The 15,330-nt window shown below is 55.1% G+C and overlaps 1 protein-coding gene across 1 annotated transcript; it reads right to left on the minus strand.

Annotated features, from left to right (window-relative positions):
- Nucleotides 1–584: 584 nt before the first annotated feature.
- On the minus strand, nucleotides 585–9,304 carry LOC140913660 (uncharacterized). Its single transcript, XM_073350432.1, has 2 exons — nucleotides 9,174–9,304; nucleotides 585–7,988 (listed from the first exon to the last, which is right to left on the minus strand). The coding sequence occupies exon 2, from the start codon at nucleotides 7,940–7,942 to the stop codon at nucleotides 6,035–6,037; it is 1,908 nt and encodes a 635-aa protein (XP_073206533.1). The 5' UTR covers nucleotides 7,943–7,988; nucleotides 9,174–9,304; the 3' UTR covers nucleotides 585–6,034.
- Nucleotides 9,305–15,330: the final 6,026 nt, after the last annotated feature.

The following is a 15,330-nucleotide window of genomic DNA, read 5'->3' on the forward strand; positions in this document are numbered from 1 at the left end:
CTCAGATAAGCAGTTGCTTAACCAAGGTTTATTTTATACCCTGTATTTCTTACAAGTGCCACCCATTTCTTGCTGGGTTGAGCCCAATGACTTCAGTTAGATCAAATCATTTCAGCCTTGGTGTGAGACACAGGAAGAGAACAGGGGGGACCGAACTGCCACCCTGAGGATGTGGCAATGGGAGGGAATTGATGAGGTGAGAGATGCCTGCTGGGGTCATCTGGGTAAGCACCCCTGCAGAGGAAGGAGGTCAGAGGAGATGGGCATTGCCTTGAAGGAATGGAAGAACAGAAGCACACAACTCACTGCAGAGGATGTGCTGGTAGTTTTTCCCTCTTTATTTTTTAAAAACACTTGATTCATAGCATTATTCTGAAGAGAGTTTACGTCAGCCCTCTGTACACGTTCTCAACATGCTTCAGGGGGAAAGACAGCTCCGGGGGAACACCTCCCCGCCAGCTCCTGATCTCCCAGCTCCCCAACCACATACTCCCTGCCCCCTCCCAGAGAACGGCTGCTGCCCCCAGTCCTGCCGCGGAGAGGGGAAATGCTGCGTTCCCTTATACAAAACACTGAGGAGTCAATTTAAATTACCGATCAATGGCACATCCGCTAACCATGCTCAGTCAGTTTATTAAGCAAAGATAGATCAGCACAATACAGAAAAGCAAAGGTTAGCACTGTACCAGCTGGGGATACAGGCTCGCAGCAGTCTTCAATCTGTTCCAAAATCATGAGCTTAGCTGACATTTATATCCTGCATTTTCAATAGGCAGAACACCCTCCGCTCCCCCACCCACCCCCATCTCACAGTAGCATCAAAGACCTAATTTCCCTATTCTTATCTACTTTCCCCACCTGTTTTTCAAGGTCTACAGACATCTTCACCCAAGACACCTGCACCAATCACTCCTATCACTTTATACCCTGTATTTTGTACACTAATTGTTATTTGGCAAGCCTTAACAGAACATACATCTTGCTTGACAGTTCCTACACTTACAAATACCACAGGTTATATACAGCTCACTCCGTAGCCTTTGATTAATTTAGAGCGCACAAGTCACTGATCACGGTACTCATGCAGCTACGTAAAATGTATCATACCAACTGACATTGGTGGGTCTCACACAGATCTGAAGACTTTAACATCCAACTGAAAAGGAAACAGCAAAATGTTTCCCTGCCTTGCACATGCTCCCAACCTTATGGAGACCACCGGAAGCATCACAGGTGAAGACGGAAGAAATAGTAAGTGGAGAAACACCATAAGTAGACATGATTCCACTATCCTGTCATCCTGGTGTATGGAGTTGGTCTGACCAGCTTTTAACTCATTTTCCAAACACCCCACCAGATTATTTGAGACCGTAAGCAAGCCATTCCTAGCAAAGAAAAAATAAATTTTTAAATATGGACCTTTCAAAATCAGCTCAGGGGTCACAAGTCAACAACTGTAAGCTTAGCATGAACACAAAGCATGCTAGGAGTCTGCTTCATAGTTACACAACTTAGCAAAAGTGCGAAAATACAAAACCGTCAGAAACATGATATTGGCTAATAGCCCCTCCCCGCTCAGATTTATAGCAACAGGGTGACTCCCTGGGGGGAAAAAAATCACCTAGCTGATGTGAAGGCATTTAACTGAAGTTTAGGCTGTTTTAGCAAAACACATGACAAAACAAAACTGACACACGCAAAATCAATATAATTAAAGCCTTAAGAGTAATCTCTGTCCAAGCATTAGACGTAAGTATTTCTAAGTCACCATCATGCCTGTGATTATACAGAGCCTTTTCTGCTTTGTGCATGACATTGTTAATCTGATTAAGATGCGTATCTCTTCAGTCTAATGATATTTTTACATTTGAGGTTAGTGGATCAACGTATAGGTTGAACAACTGGTATTATTTTTCAACTTCATCCTGGTGACGGGGTTCACTTTGGATAATGGATTCACTGATGCCTGTTCCAACCTACACGTTATGGTTCGACTTGCAACACTGTGGGTCAAACAGAAAGTTGGACTGAAGCGAAGTCTCCATAGGTCAAAAAAATTTTTAACTGGTTACTATGCAATCCCATCTCTCCAGAGCCTAGGTCGCCCTAACTGCTGGTTGTCACCAGTGGACGAGTCTTGCAGGACAAGGTGCTACAGCCTCTTGTTCATCTGTCTCGTTGAGCCGTGTCAGGCTGGCATGGCCACAGACAGTAGTTATGATGGCAGGCTACATGTGGTGGGCTCCAGGTTTGCACTGCTGAATGAAATACCAGTAGCTGTGGTACATCCAGACACACGTTGCGGAGGTCTTCTTCCAGGTAATCAAGTGACCGGACAAATGCCAATTTATTAAACATGTCAGCGCTAAGATTCGGACAACGGAAGCCAAGACTGTTTAGATCAACAAGTACCTCTGGTATGATGAGGTGTCACTGACCCCAAATTACAAATTGTGCTCAAGAGAATCTGTTTGCAGGATTTGAGACATTGCTGGTTTACAAGAGCCTTTGAGATACACTGATGGAAAGACCATTTAGCTAATTTTTTGTCAGTGACAAAAATCAGGAAATTTATCCATTTCATCATCACTTGACAAACTGGTTATGGCAGTTAACACAACTATCATAAATTGTGCAAATAATCTTCTTACCTACGCCATGTTCCTTTTCTTTTCTGTAATTAATTCATTAATCTTGGTGTCTGGCTAAACAGTTTAGCAATGTCATGCTTATTATACACACACACTATACCTTTCCTCAGTAGTTAGGCCATTAATGGCATATTATAGGTTTAGAAACTGTTTCCACTGCCTGGTACTTGAACTAGTTAATGTGTCTTTTGATATTTTCTGAATCTCCCGTTTGAAAAAAGACATCCCTGATCTAAATAATCCTAAAACTGAACGAACAATTCCATCAAAACTTCAGAGTTGCCTATTTTGAAAGATACCAGACTATGTAATAGTTTCTGGAGCAGCTCCCAGATTTTGCACTTGTCCCTGATAAAATGCTATTAAGTCTAATAACAAAGATGCCTACAGCAACAATACATTTGTTGTTACACAGTGGACAAATTCAGCAATATTCCATTGAGAAAGATTTAAAACAACAGATATATGCATAAACTACACATTATTAAGCAAAGCACGAGGGACTGAAATAGCAGTTAGACCAGTAAGCGAGCACAGTCCAACCTTAGGGCACTGTAACATCTCTATAGCTAATTGCATACTCAGTTGTTCTTACAGAGTAGGTGGAAGTGTAATTGGCTCATCTGTCACCTGTAGGTTTATCTTTTCCCTTCCAATGCCTGGGGGTTTCTTCACTATGCACTGATATACCTTGGTGTCTTTGGTCTGGGTGACGCACTTCTAAAACATCTGAAGTTGGTTAGCATGCTAAACTTTATCCACATTTCTCTTATTCCCAGTAACCCGATTACACATAAATGAGTTTAATTTACCCACAGTTCAATGGAGAGACAGCCATTTATTATACAAATTATGCTTCAATAAGCATAATAGAAGCATGACCTGGTCTCCTACTTTCCAGTCATTTTCCTTTATCTGTCAAAATACACTTTTGCTTTTCACTTTGATATTCCCCATTCGTTAACTATGTACACATGTGCTTGTTTAAGGTAGTCTTTGAAAGTTTTGCACAAAACATCCATTTTTATTCCCTCAATCTCATGCATCATTAGTTTTTCATAGATGTTTTGAAAGTCTCATTTCTCCATGCGTCATTACCTCAAACAAAATGCAATTTCTTGCACTAGCAAAGCAGCCCCGAATGCCATGTCAAGTAATGGAATGAGACTGTCCTGGTCTCTTCCCTTTAGAGAGAAACTTTCTCACCATCAGTTTGACGATTCTGTTCATCCTTTCCACCTGTCCTGAGCGCAGTATGGACTGTGGAACTTTTGTTTTGTCCCTAACACCAAAAGACAATTCTGGAAGATTTTTTCCTGTAAAGTTAGGTCCTCGATCTGATTTCAATTTTGCCAGTAGGGCCCAATAGGAGAATAGCTAGACTACCAACACACGAGCCATTGCTGAAGAAAAAAAATATTTATTTCCTTTTTAACTTGCAGGTAGCAGTCCCACAAAATTAATCTGCAAAGTAGACCACGGCCCTAAATTTTTATGAGCTTTAAGGGGAGCACTGTTCTTATTACTTTAAGATCATTTTGCACACAGATTAAGCAATTGTCACAGCATTATTTCACATTATTTCTTCTCTCTGGCTACAAACCTACTCTTGCCAATCTTTGCCTGGTTTTATCAGTCCCTTGCTATCCTCCTGAGGGAACGTCATGGACCAAATAAATCAAATTTTCAAATTAGTGCCCCATTCCCTTTTTACATAAGAAAGCAACTCTCCGTGGTTCTCTATTTTGGTTTGTAAGATTTTAAGAGTTAGTCCTATGACAACTCCTTCCTTAGCCTGATCCTGTTTTATTGCTTCTGACAATATGGCAAACCACCTCTGCTGAGCCTACAAAACAGGCAGTCTCCGCAAGACTGATTGCTAGAACAGAAATGCTCACAATTTTATGGAAAGAGCCCATCACTTCCTTGTCACCCCTTGATCACTTGGTGTAGCAAGAGTTAGTGATAAGATTTGCATAATGAAACAGAGCCGTACAGCTTTCTTCATTAGCATACTGGTGAATATCTCCGCCCGTCTTGCAGCACACTGGGGTCTGATTCCCGACAAGGAGGCTGTACTTCAAGGTTTAGGAATTGACCAGTGACTTTGGTAAGAACAGAGTACCTTTATAAACAAATCACGTAATGAAATGAGAAGGGCGAGGTGGGGGACACAAAAATAAAATGACGAAGAAAGCAAGTACCAAAAAAAAAAAAAGAAAAAAAAAATATAGGAGGACAGCGTAGAATACGGGAGGAAAAGCAATTTATAAGAGATGGGAGGGGAGAGTCTATGGCCAGGGCAGGAGGTCAGACTAGATGGATCACAATGCTCTCTTCTGGCTTGGGAATCTAGGAAACCTTTAGAACCTAGGGGTTACAGTGGACAAGAAGCTGGATATGAGTCAACAGTGTGCCCTTGTTGCCAAGAAGGCAAATGGCATTTTGGGATGTATAAGTAGGGGCACTGCCAACAGATTGAGGGACGTGATCGTTCCCCTCTATTCGACATTGGTGAGGCCTCATCTGGAGTACCGTGTCCAGTTTTGGGCCCCACACTACAAGAAGGATGTGGAAAAATTGGAAAACATCCAGTGGAGGGCAACAAAAATGATTAGGGGACTGGAACACATGACTTATGAGGAGAGGCTGAGGGAACTGGGATTGTTTAGTCTACAGAAGAGAAGAATGAGGGGGGATTTGATAGCTGCTTTCAACTACCTGAAAGGTGGTTCCAAAGAGGATGGATCTAGACTGTTCTCAGTGGTAGCAGATGACAGAATGAGGAGAAATGGTCTCAAGTTGCAGTGGGGAAGGTTTAGGTTGGATATTAGGAAAAACTTTTTCACTAGGAAGGTGGTGAAACACTGGAATGCGTTACCTAGGGAGGTGGTGGAATCTCCTTCCTTAGAAGTTTTTAAGATCAGGCTTGACAAAGCCCTGGCTAGGATGATTTAGTTGGGGATTAATCCTGGCTTTGAGCAGGGGGTTGGACTAGATGACCTCCTGAGGTCCCTTCCAACCCTGATATTCTATGAAAGGGAGAGGATGAAGCGAGGGAAGCAATGTAGGAAAGGAGAGAGGGAAGATCAGGGGTAGGTTTATTAGAAAAGTTGGAATTTGGTGAGGGCATTGCATAGCCATGCAGAATTGGAAAGCGAAAGCAAGGGTATGAGAAAACCAGTGAAGCGTTCCAAAGCACAGGCAACAGCACCAAGTTCAGCACCCTGAGTTGAGTGAGGCATGAATGAGGAGAGAAAGGAGCAGACCATAAACACCGAAGCCTTTGAGTTAAACCATCTTCATCAGACAGTGGTGTGGGAATTTGAAGATTTAAAGGCTGCTCTTTTTAATTTTTAGACCTGTTCCTTTCTTCTCCTTTTCTACATTCTGAGTGAGCCACTGATGGGCCCCGTTTTGCTGTTGCTAACTGCTGCTGTGCTGCGGGTGGAGCGGGCTGGGGGGTGTTCAGGGGCACTGCTTTCCCCCAACGAGTTGCCATCTGGCTCCACTTCAGGGGTGGTGTTCTGGGGTGGGAGCAGGGCCGAGGTCTCACCGCCCAAGTCTGGCTTTTCTTTCTGCCAGAGCGGGGCCATCCCATCCTCACTATCCAACGAGCTCTCACTGCCGGCCAGGACAGGCTCCTCCTTCCTCCACCGCCTCCTCCTCTTGCGGCCAGGCAGAGGTGGCTCGTTCTCAGCAGAGGTGTCACGGTCTGAGGCTGACCCGGAGCACAGGACTGCCACCTCCACGCGGGGCAAGGCTGGGCTCTTGGAGGGCCGGCCCCGCTTGCGCTTGGAGGGTGATTCAGCACTGGGGGCAGCCGGGGCCCAGGGCACCTTGGGGGGCCGGCCCCGTCGGCGCTTCTCCAGAGGCTGCTCACTGCTTACTGTCTTGCTCCTGGATGAGACTGGCTCAGGGGCACTGGATCCTGGCTTCTGGGCATGCGGCTTTGGGGTGCTGGGTGAGGGCTGTGCTTCCGCCTCCCCTGGCAGTTCTGAGGTCCTGCTCCTTGGTGAGGAGAGCTCAGGCATCTTGGTCTCCAGCTTCATGACATGGGATGTGGGGACACCGGGTGGTGGCTGTACATCCCCCTTGTTGATTTCTGGAGACTTCTTTTTGGAGGGCTGGTGCCACTCATGGGGCAAATCAGTATGGGGGATGACCAGGGCACCGTGCACCTTGGGAGGTCGGCCCTGCTTGCGCTTCTCAAGGCGGGAGTTGCTATCACTGCTGTCTGTCTCGCTCCCGGGTGAGAATAATTCAGGGGCCTTGGTCTCCAGCTTCCTGATGTGGGACTTAAGAGTGCCGGATGGCAACTGCTCCAAAGACTTGATCTTGGGAGGCCGGCCCCGCTTGCGGGGCAACTCAGTGCTGGGGATGACTGGGGAACACTGTGCCTTGGGAGGACGACCCCGCTTGCGGGGTGACTCAGCACTGGGGGTGACCAGGGAACATTGTGCCTTGGGAGGCCGTCCCCGCTTGCGGGGTGACTCAGCACTGGGGGCGACTGGGGAACACTGTGCCTTCTGAGGCCGGCCCCGCCCACGGGGCGACTCAGTGTTGGGGATGACTGAGGAACACTGTGCCTTGGGAGGACGGCCCCGCTTGTGAGGCAACTCAATGCTGGGGGGGACCACTACCAGGGAACTTTGTGCCTTGGGAGGCCGGCCCCGCTTCCGGGGCGACTCGGCCCTGGGGGCGACTGGGGAACACCATGGCTTGGGAGGCCAGCCCTGCTTGCGGGGTGACTCAGCACTGGAAGCGACTGGGGAACACTGTGCCTTGGGAGGCCGGCCCCGCCCACGTGGAGACTCAGCACTGGGGGCGACTGGGACACGGTGCGCCTTGGGAGGCCGGCCCCGCCTGCGCTTCTCAAGGGAAGAGTCATTCTCACAGATCTTCTTGCTCCTGGGTGAAGAGGGCTCAGGCGCCTTGGTCTCTGGCTTCCTGGCATGGGACTTGGGGGTGCCAGCTGGGGGCTGCACCTTCCCCTGGCTTGGCTGCTGCACAGACTTGTTCTTGGGGGGCCGGCCCCGTTTAGGCTTGAGGGGCACTGGGGAAAGGCTGAGGGCCATCTCTGGCTCAGAAGCTTCATCATCACTCTCCACCTCGACCCTGTGGCTGGCAGGCTGGCTTCGGTGCTGCAGCAGCTCCTCGCCGCTGGAGGACAGCGCCAGCTCCGAGATGTTGCTGGCCCAGCTGCTGCCGCTGTCGTTGTCTTTCTGGTCCAACTCCCTCCTGCCACCCAAGTCCGGCAGTTTGTCCTCAAGCCCCATGTCCTGGGTCATGCTTGTCAGCTTCTCCCGGGGCTAGGCTCACAGACCTGCGGGCCAGCTGGGGGAGGGGAGAGACAAACAGCAAGTGGAGAGAGGGCAGCGACTCACCTCTATCTGCACTTCCCCCACCCCCAACCAAGCATTAGAGCCCCACCCCCAGGTCCCCCTCCCCTTCCCGAACCACCCCCTCCCTGCAGCCAGACAATCCATCTCCATCTCCCCCCTCAGCCAACCATCTCCCCAGATACCACCCAGCTCCCCCTCCTCCAGCCCCCCCACCCAACCAACCCACCCTCCCCCCAGCTCCCCCTCCTCCTCCAGCCCCCCCATCCAACCAACCCACCCACCCTCCCCCCAGCTCCCCCTCCTCCTCCAGCCCCCCCATCCAACCAACCCACCCACCCTCCCCCCAGCTCCCCCTCCTCCTCCAGCCCCCCCATCCAACCAACCCACCCACCCTCCCCCCAGCTCCCCCTCCTCCTCCAGCCCCCCCATCCAACCAACCCACCCACCCTCCCCCCAGCTCCCTCTCCTCCTCCAGCCCCCCCATCCAACCAACCCACCCACCCTCCCCCTCCAGCCCCCCCATCCAACCAACCCACCCACCCACCCCCTCCAGCCCCCCCATCCAACCAACCCACCCACCCTCCCCCTCCAGCCCCCCCATCCGACCAACCCACCCACCCTCCCCCCAGCTCCCCCTCCTCCTCCAGCCCCCCCATCCAACCAACCCACCCACCCTCCCCCCAGCTCCCCCACCCAACCCACCCACCCTCCCCCCAGCTCCCCCTCATCCTCCAGCCCCCCCACCCAACCAACCCACCCTCCCCCCAGCTCCCCCACCCAACCAACCCACCCTCCCCCCAGCTCCCCCTCCTCCAGCCCCCCATCCAGCCAACCCACCCACCCTCCCCCCAGCTCCCCCTCCTCCAGCCCCCCCACCCACCCAACCCACCCACCCTCCCCCCAGCTCCCCCTCCTCCAGCCCCCCATCCAACCAACCCCCCCACCCTCCCCCCAGCTCCCCCTCCTCCAGCCCCCCATCCAACCAACCCCCCCACCCTCCCCCCAGCTCCCCCTCCTCCAGCCCCCCCCACCCAACCCTCCCCCCAGCTCCCCCTCCTCCAGCCCCCCATCCAACCCACCCGCCCTCCCCACAGCTCCCCCTCCTCCAGCCCCCGCACCCACCCACCCTCCCCCTTCTCCAGACCCCCCCACGCCAGAGCCCCCACGCGCTCAGCACCTCGGTTTCGGGCCGCGCGGTTTGGATGGGGCCGCGCGCCGTGCCCACTTCCGGAGAGGAGCCTGACCACCCACGCGCCAAGAAGGCAGGACAATCAACGGGCACTGGCAGGGAACAAATGAGGGGCGGACCCGGGAGAATTGAGCGGCAGCCAGATTGACCAATCGAGCTCCGGGGCTCGGCCTCGGCGGGTGAGCAGCGGGGAGCGTGGCCAAACAGAAGGGGAGGGCGGGGTTTGAAGCTGAGAGACGGCTCAGATAGCCAATCAGCAATGGGAATGCTGCGCAGCGCTATGATTGACGAACCAATCAGCCAATCAGACGGGGAGGAGGAACGGTTTTCCCAAGCAGCCAACCAATCAGAAACCGAGCAGGGGGGCGGGCCGGCCAATAGGGGAAAAGAAGGCGCTCTTAAATGGATAGCTTCCTGGGTTAACGTGGGGTCAGCCAGGTGACCTCTGACCCCAGAAGCAGGGTTAGGGGCCCTCACGCCAAGGGGGTTGCGGCTGCAGCATGGTCACGTGACCTGACCGGCGCCCCGGGCTGTCACATGGCAAACACTGACCTCTCGGTGCCCCCGGGTCACGTGAGGCCCCGGTGACCCCGGTGACCCTCAGCGGCCGGGGCCGGGGCGCTGCCCTGGGCCCATCCTGTCCCTGGCCAGGCCCAGGTTGGCCGGGGCCAGAGGGGCCCATCAGGCCCCGGAGCCCCTCAGCGCACAGGGGGGAATCTCTCCCCCGGGACGAACACACACAGCCTGGGGCGGGGGGTTAGGGTGACCAGGTGCCCGCTTTGCGGCTGGACCAACCTGGCGGCTCCGGGCCGACTGGGCCATTAAAAGCCCGCGCGGGGGTGCTGCGGCTATAAGGCCGGCCAGTCCCTACCTGTCCTGGCTGGCACCGCGCTGCGTGCGCCCCGGCAGCAGCAAACGACCAGCCGGTCCGGCTCCTGGGCAGCAGGGCCACGGCAGCTCTGTGCTCTGCCCCAAGCACCGGCTCCGCGCTCCCATTGGCTGGGAGCTGGCCAATGGGGGTGGGGGAGCAATCTCTGCGGGCGGGCGGAGCCTCCTGGCCCACCGCCTAGGAGCCAGACCTGCTGGTTGTTTGCCGCTTCCGGATCATGCGCAACACCGGTGGTATCTGGGGCGGTGCCGGCATAGGCGGGGGAGGTGTGTGTGTTGGGGGGTGCCTCCCCTGCCTATGCCCTGCTCCCAGACCTCTGCCCCACAACCCCTCACCTCACCTGGGGGGCCTCGGGTCCTGGGCCCCTGTGGCGGCCCCACCCCCGCTCCCAGGCCTCTGCTCCCGGGTATCGCTTGCCCCTTGCCCGTAGCCCCGCACCTGGCCCCATGGACGGGGCTCTGCTCTTGGCCCCGCACGTGGGGTCCCAGTTGCTGGTCCCTGCCTGGAGCTCCGCTCCTGGCCCCATGCCCTCCCCCAGCTGTCGCCTCGGCCCCCTTATCCCTGTCCGGGTCCCCTGCTCCTGGAGAGACAGCCCTGCTCTCAATCAGGGGCAGGGGTGGATGGGTAAGGGGGCTGGCTTTCAGCACCCCCACTACTAGAAATGTTCCAGTGCCACTAGGTGCCAGGACAGGCAGGCAGCCTGCCTTAGCCCCCCTGCTGCACTGCTGACCAGGAGCTGCCTCAGGTAAGCCAGTGCCCCAGCCCTGAGCCCCCCCAAACCCAGAGCTCCAAACCCCTCATCCCTGGCCTCACCCCAGAGCCAGCAACCCCAACCCAGAGCTTTCACCCCAACTCCCTGCCTCAACCTGCAGCCCCCTCCTGCACTTCAAATCCCTTGGCCCCATCTTCCAGCCTGGAGCCCCCTCCTGCACCTCATACCCCTCATTCCCCAGCCTCACCCCAGATCTGGCACCCTCAGTAAGAACCCTCACCCCTTCCCGCACCCCAACCCCCTGCCCCAGCTCAGTGAAAGTGAGTGAGGGTGGGGGAGAGCGACCCACCCAGGGAGGTGGAATGTAGTGAGCCGGGGGGCGGGGCCTCAGGGCTCGGGTGTTTGGTTTTGTGCAACTAGAAAGATGGCAACCCTAGGGGGAGGGGTCTTATGCCAGGCTATGGGGGTGGCACCATGCCAACGCTGTGGGCACAGGAATGTGTAAAAGACAAGATGGCTCTGCAATTTCCCTGGCTCGGGCAGTCCCAGGGTGGATCATCGCCAGCACTGGGCCCCAAGTGCTTCCTGATTCAGCCCCTCCTGGAGTGGGAGCGGTGGCTCGTGACACATTTGCTTGGCCTGGGGGCTGCTCCCCAGACAGACACATGCTCAGAGGCAGAGGGACACACACACACAAAGACACACCTGTCCTGCTGCTGCTGCCTGGGGCAGGGCCTGCCAGGCATGGAGAGAGCAAAACTCCCAAGCTAATGGAAGGAGGCAGCCATAGCTGATCAAATGGCTCCCCATGCTCCAGAAATTAGCTCCTAGCCTATTGCAAACAACCCTTCTCCTGCCATATGCCCCAGAGGCATCCCGATTTCAACAGAAATGCAGCATCAACAAGGGGGAAACTGAGCCATGAAGAGGGGAAGAGACATGTATTACGAGACAGAGGAAAGGCTAGGAATGACTCACAGGCCATCCTCTGGTCTAACCCACAGATCCCTGCCTAGCACTGTGGCTAGAACCCAGGAGGGCTGATTCCCAGTCCCCATTGCTTGAACCAGCCTGAATGTCCACCGTATCCTGGGGACCTGGCGGGGACTCGGCCAGAGGGGCAAGGTGGATGGGGGCGTTTGAGGAGGCAGCCAGCCAGCTTTGAGTCAGAGTCAATGAGCTCATGCTGAGAGGCTGGGCCCAGCCCTAAAGAGGCACTGCCAAACCTGGACCGGGAACTCACAGGTGTGCAGACAAACAGGCAGAGGGAGCTGGGATCCCAGGCCAAGACCCTGGAGGTGTGTGTGGGGGGCTCCTCCTTCCACCCCACCCCTTTCTTGTCCGCACAGCCCCCTCCCTAAGAGTCTGTTTCCCAGGCAGAGATGGAGATGACTCCCCATCAGAGCCCATCCAGACAGTCCCTCTCACCTCCGAGGCTGGGTCGTCCCCCCAGTGTACTCCCTCGGGCACACCAGATTTGTAGCTGCCCTGACGCTCTGGGATAGTTGCTCCCCTTAGCCCCCTCCTCTCGGCTAGAAGTTCACCCCCTTTCTAGGGCTGTGGTGGATGATTTTCCAGCCTGGGCTGTTAGGTGTGGCCTGAGAGTCGCTGTCAGGACCCAGCTGGGTTTTTAGAGGCACTGAGGAAATGTTATCAAGGGAATTCAGAAGCTGGGGGCTGGTGTTTGCTCTGTGCTTGTAGCCGCCTTTAAAAATGGGAGAGAGGAAGTGGGTGGAGTAATCTGTTTCACAGGCCCCAGCTATGTTGGTGAGAGAGACAAGCCACACAGAGCTCCTCTTCCACTCCAGGGAAGAGTCTGGTCCGTGAATGGTTCTCCCAGTCGGGGTTGCCAGCTTTCTAATCAAAGAGAATGGAACACCCTTGCCCTGTCCCGCCCCTTCTGCGAAGCCCCGCCCCTTCTCCAAGGTGCCCTCCCCGCTCACTCCATGCCCCCCTCCATCCGTCACTTGCTGTCCCCCACCCTCGCTTACTTGCTCATTTTAACTGGGCTGGGTAGCAGGTTGGGGTGAAGACGGGGATGAGGGGTTTGGGGTGCAGGAGGGGGCTGCTGGCTGGGGTGTGTGGCCGAGGTGTTCGGGGTGTGGGAGAGGGCTCCGGGCTGGGGCAGGGGGGTTGGGGTGTGAGAGGGGGTATGGGCTCCGGGCATGGGCTTGGGGGTGAGGGCTCTGGGGTGGGGCCAGAAATGAGGGAGGGGGCTCTGGGCTGTGGCAGGGGATTGTTGGGGGGGCTCTGGGCTGGGGGTGCGAGCTCTGGGGTGGGGCTCGCGATGAGGAGTTTAGGGTGCAGGAGGGGGTTTGGGGTGTGGGCTCTGGCTGGTGCAGTTCGAGGGGGCTCTGGGAGGCTAACTGAGCCCAATGGCTTTAGTTAACATTTCCCGGAGATGGAGGAAGTAAGTACGTACAGCTCCCAGGAAACAGTAATATGTCACTCCGGCTCCTAGGCGGAGGGGCGACCGGGGGGCACCACATGCTGCCCCTGCCTGCAGGTGCAGCCCTGAGTGCTGGCTCCGCAGCTCCCATTGGCCACAGCTGTGGCTCCCTGGATTCACGCCCACCGTGGATTCCCAGCTAATGGGAGCTGTGGAGCCGGTGCTTTGGGTGGGGGCAGCGTGCGGAGCCCCCCTGGCTGCCCCTCCACCTAGGAGCCGGACACGCTGGCCGCTTCTTGGGAACCGTGTGGAGCCGGGCAGGGAGCCTGCCATGGCCCCGCTGCAGCTAGCTGGACTTTTAATGGCCTGGTCAGATGTGTGTCAGGTTGCCAGAAAACCGGACACCTGGCAACCCTAGTCACAGCTAAACAGGAGGAGGAGCAGATAGTTAGCATAAGCAGTTAACGCCTGTGCTAAGGGCCCATTCAAGGTGAAGTGGCCCGTTAGTGGGAGGGTGTTTCAAATGAGCCTAGAGAGAAAAAGAGAAATTAGACCTGGGGAGGGGAATTGATTGTGAACCAGAGACTGCGGGGGACTGGCTGGCTCAGTGGTGGGGATGAGATGTGGGGCCCTTCCCCTCTTGGGGGGCACTGGGGGATGGGGCATTGCTGGCTGAGGCAGCTGCTGCCCCTGGAAACTCAGGAATGTGCTGGGCCCTGGCATTTGGTGCCACCCTCTCTCCCCTGGGAAGCTGGGGAATCCCCTGCAGGAAAACCGGGAGGGGGCCATGCACAGACAGCCCAAAATGGGGGCCCTGCAAAGAACGAGGGTGCCCAGCCCTGGGGCACCTCCCAAAAGGAGAGTGGAGCCCCAGGGGGCTGCTTCATCACTCTTTGCTCAGCACCCCCTCCTGGAGTTGCGGGGGACCCTGGCACCCTGATTCCTCTGCCCAAGGGAAGAGCTGGAAGCACACCGGGACTGCAGCAGCCGAAGCGGGGCAGGGCAGGGCCGTGTGACTGTTCATGTCTCCATCCTGTAGGTCCCACCCTGGGGGAGCCCTCGATGCCCCATGGGGGAAGAGATGGCATTCAGCGTGCAGAACGGCTGCGCTGGGAAACCCACAGGGGATGAGGCAGAGACTGTGGTGATGAACCAGGCACTGACCTCACGACATCAGCCACCCGCCCAGACCCTGTGCCATCCTGGTACTGGAGGCTGGAATATAGCAAGGGAACAGGGCTGTGTCTTGGTGGCAGAGGTTCCTGAGAGCTGGGATATGGTGGGGGGATAGGGCTGTGTCTTGATGCCAGGGGTTCCTGAAGTTGGGTATAGTGGGGAGTGTGGGGCTGTGTCTCGGTGCAAGAAGTTCCTGGGGGCTGGGATATAAGGGGGGGGGGCGCACAGGGATCAGTTCTTGTCCCTACACTATGTAACATTTTTATGAGTAGCCTGGCCCAAAACATAAACGCTTCACTGATAAAGTTTGTAGATGACACAAAGATTGGGGGGAGCAGTAAATATAGAAGATGAGAAGTCACTGAATCAGAGCAATCTGGATTGCCTGGTAAATGGGTTGCAAGCAAATATTGTGTGTTTGAATATGGTTGAGACCTAGAAACCCAGAATGGTAGAAAGGCCATGCTGAGAATGTGAACCAGGCAGAGCGTGCAGCGGCTGGGTGTAGAGCAGGGTGTGGGGTGGGCTGGGAGAAGACAGTTACCTTTTTCTGTAACTGGCGTTCTTCGAGATGTGTGGCTTGTGTCTATTCCACAGTAGGGTACATGAGCAACACATCTCAAAGAACACCAGTTATGGAAAAAGGTAACTGTCTTTTCTTCTTCGAGTGATTGCTCATGTGTATTCCACAATAGGAGATTCCAAGCTATATCTTTTGGAGGTGGGTAGGAGTTCACAGATTCCCGGGACGGAGTACAGCCCTACCAAACCCGGCATTCGTCCCTGGTTTGAGAGACAATCGCATAGTGCGAGGTGAACGTGTGAACAGAGGACCAGGCAGCGGCCCTACAGTGTCCTGAATTGGGATGTGGGCCACGAAGGCAGCTGACAAGGCCTGTGCCCGCGTCGAGTGTGCCTTCACATCGGTGGCGGGGGAACTCCTGCCAGATCGTAACAGGTGCGGATGCACAAGGTGATC

This window comes from Lepidochelys kempii, chromosome 6 (genome assembly GCF_965140265.1).
Source record: "Lepidochelys kempii isolate rLepKem1 chromosome 6, rLepKem1.hap2, whole genome shotgun sequence".
Classification (NCBI taxonomy): Eukaryota; Metazoa; Chordata; order Testudines; family Cheloniidae; genus Lepidochelys; species Lepidochelys kempii.

Coding starts and splice junctions, on each gene's coding strand:
- LOC140913660 (XM_073350432.1), bottom strand. CDS start 7,942: ATGACCCAGGACATGGGGCTTGAGGACAAACTGCCGGACTTGGGTGGC.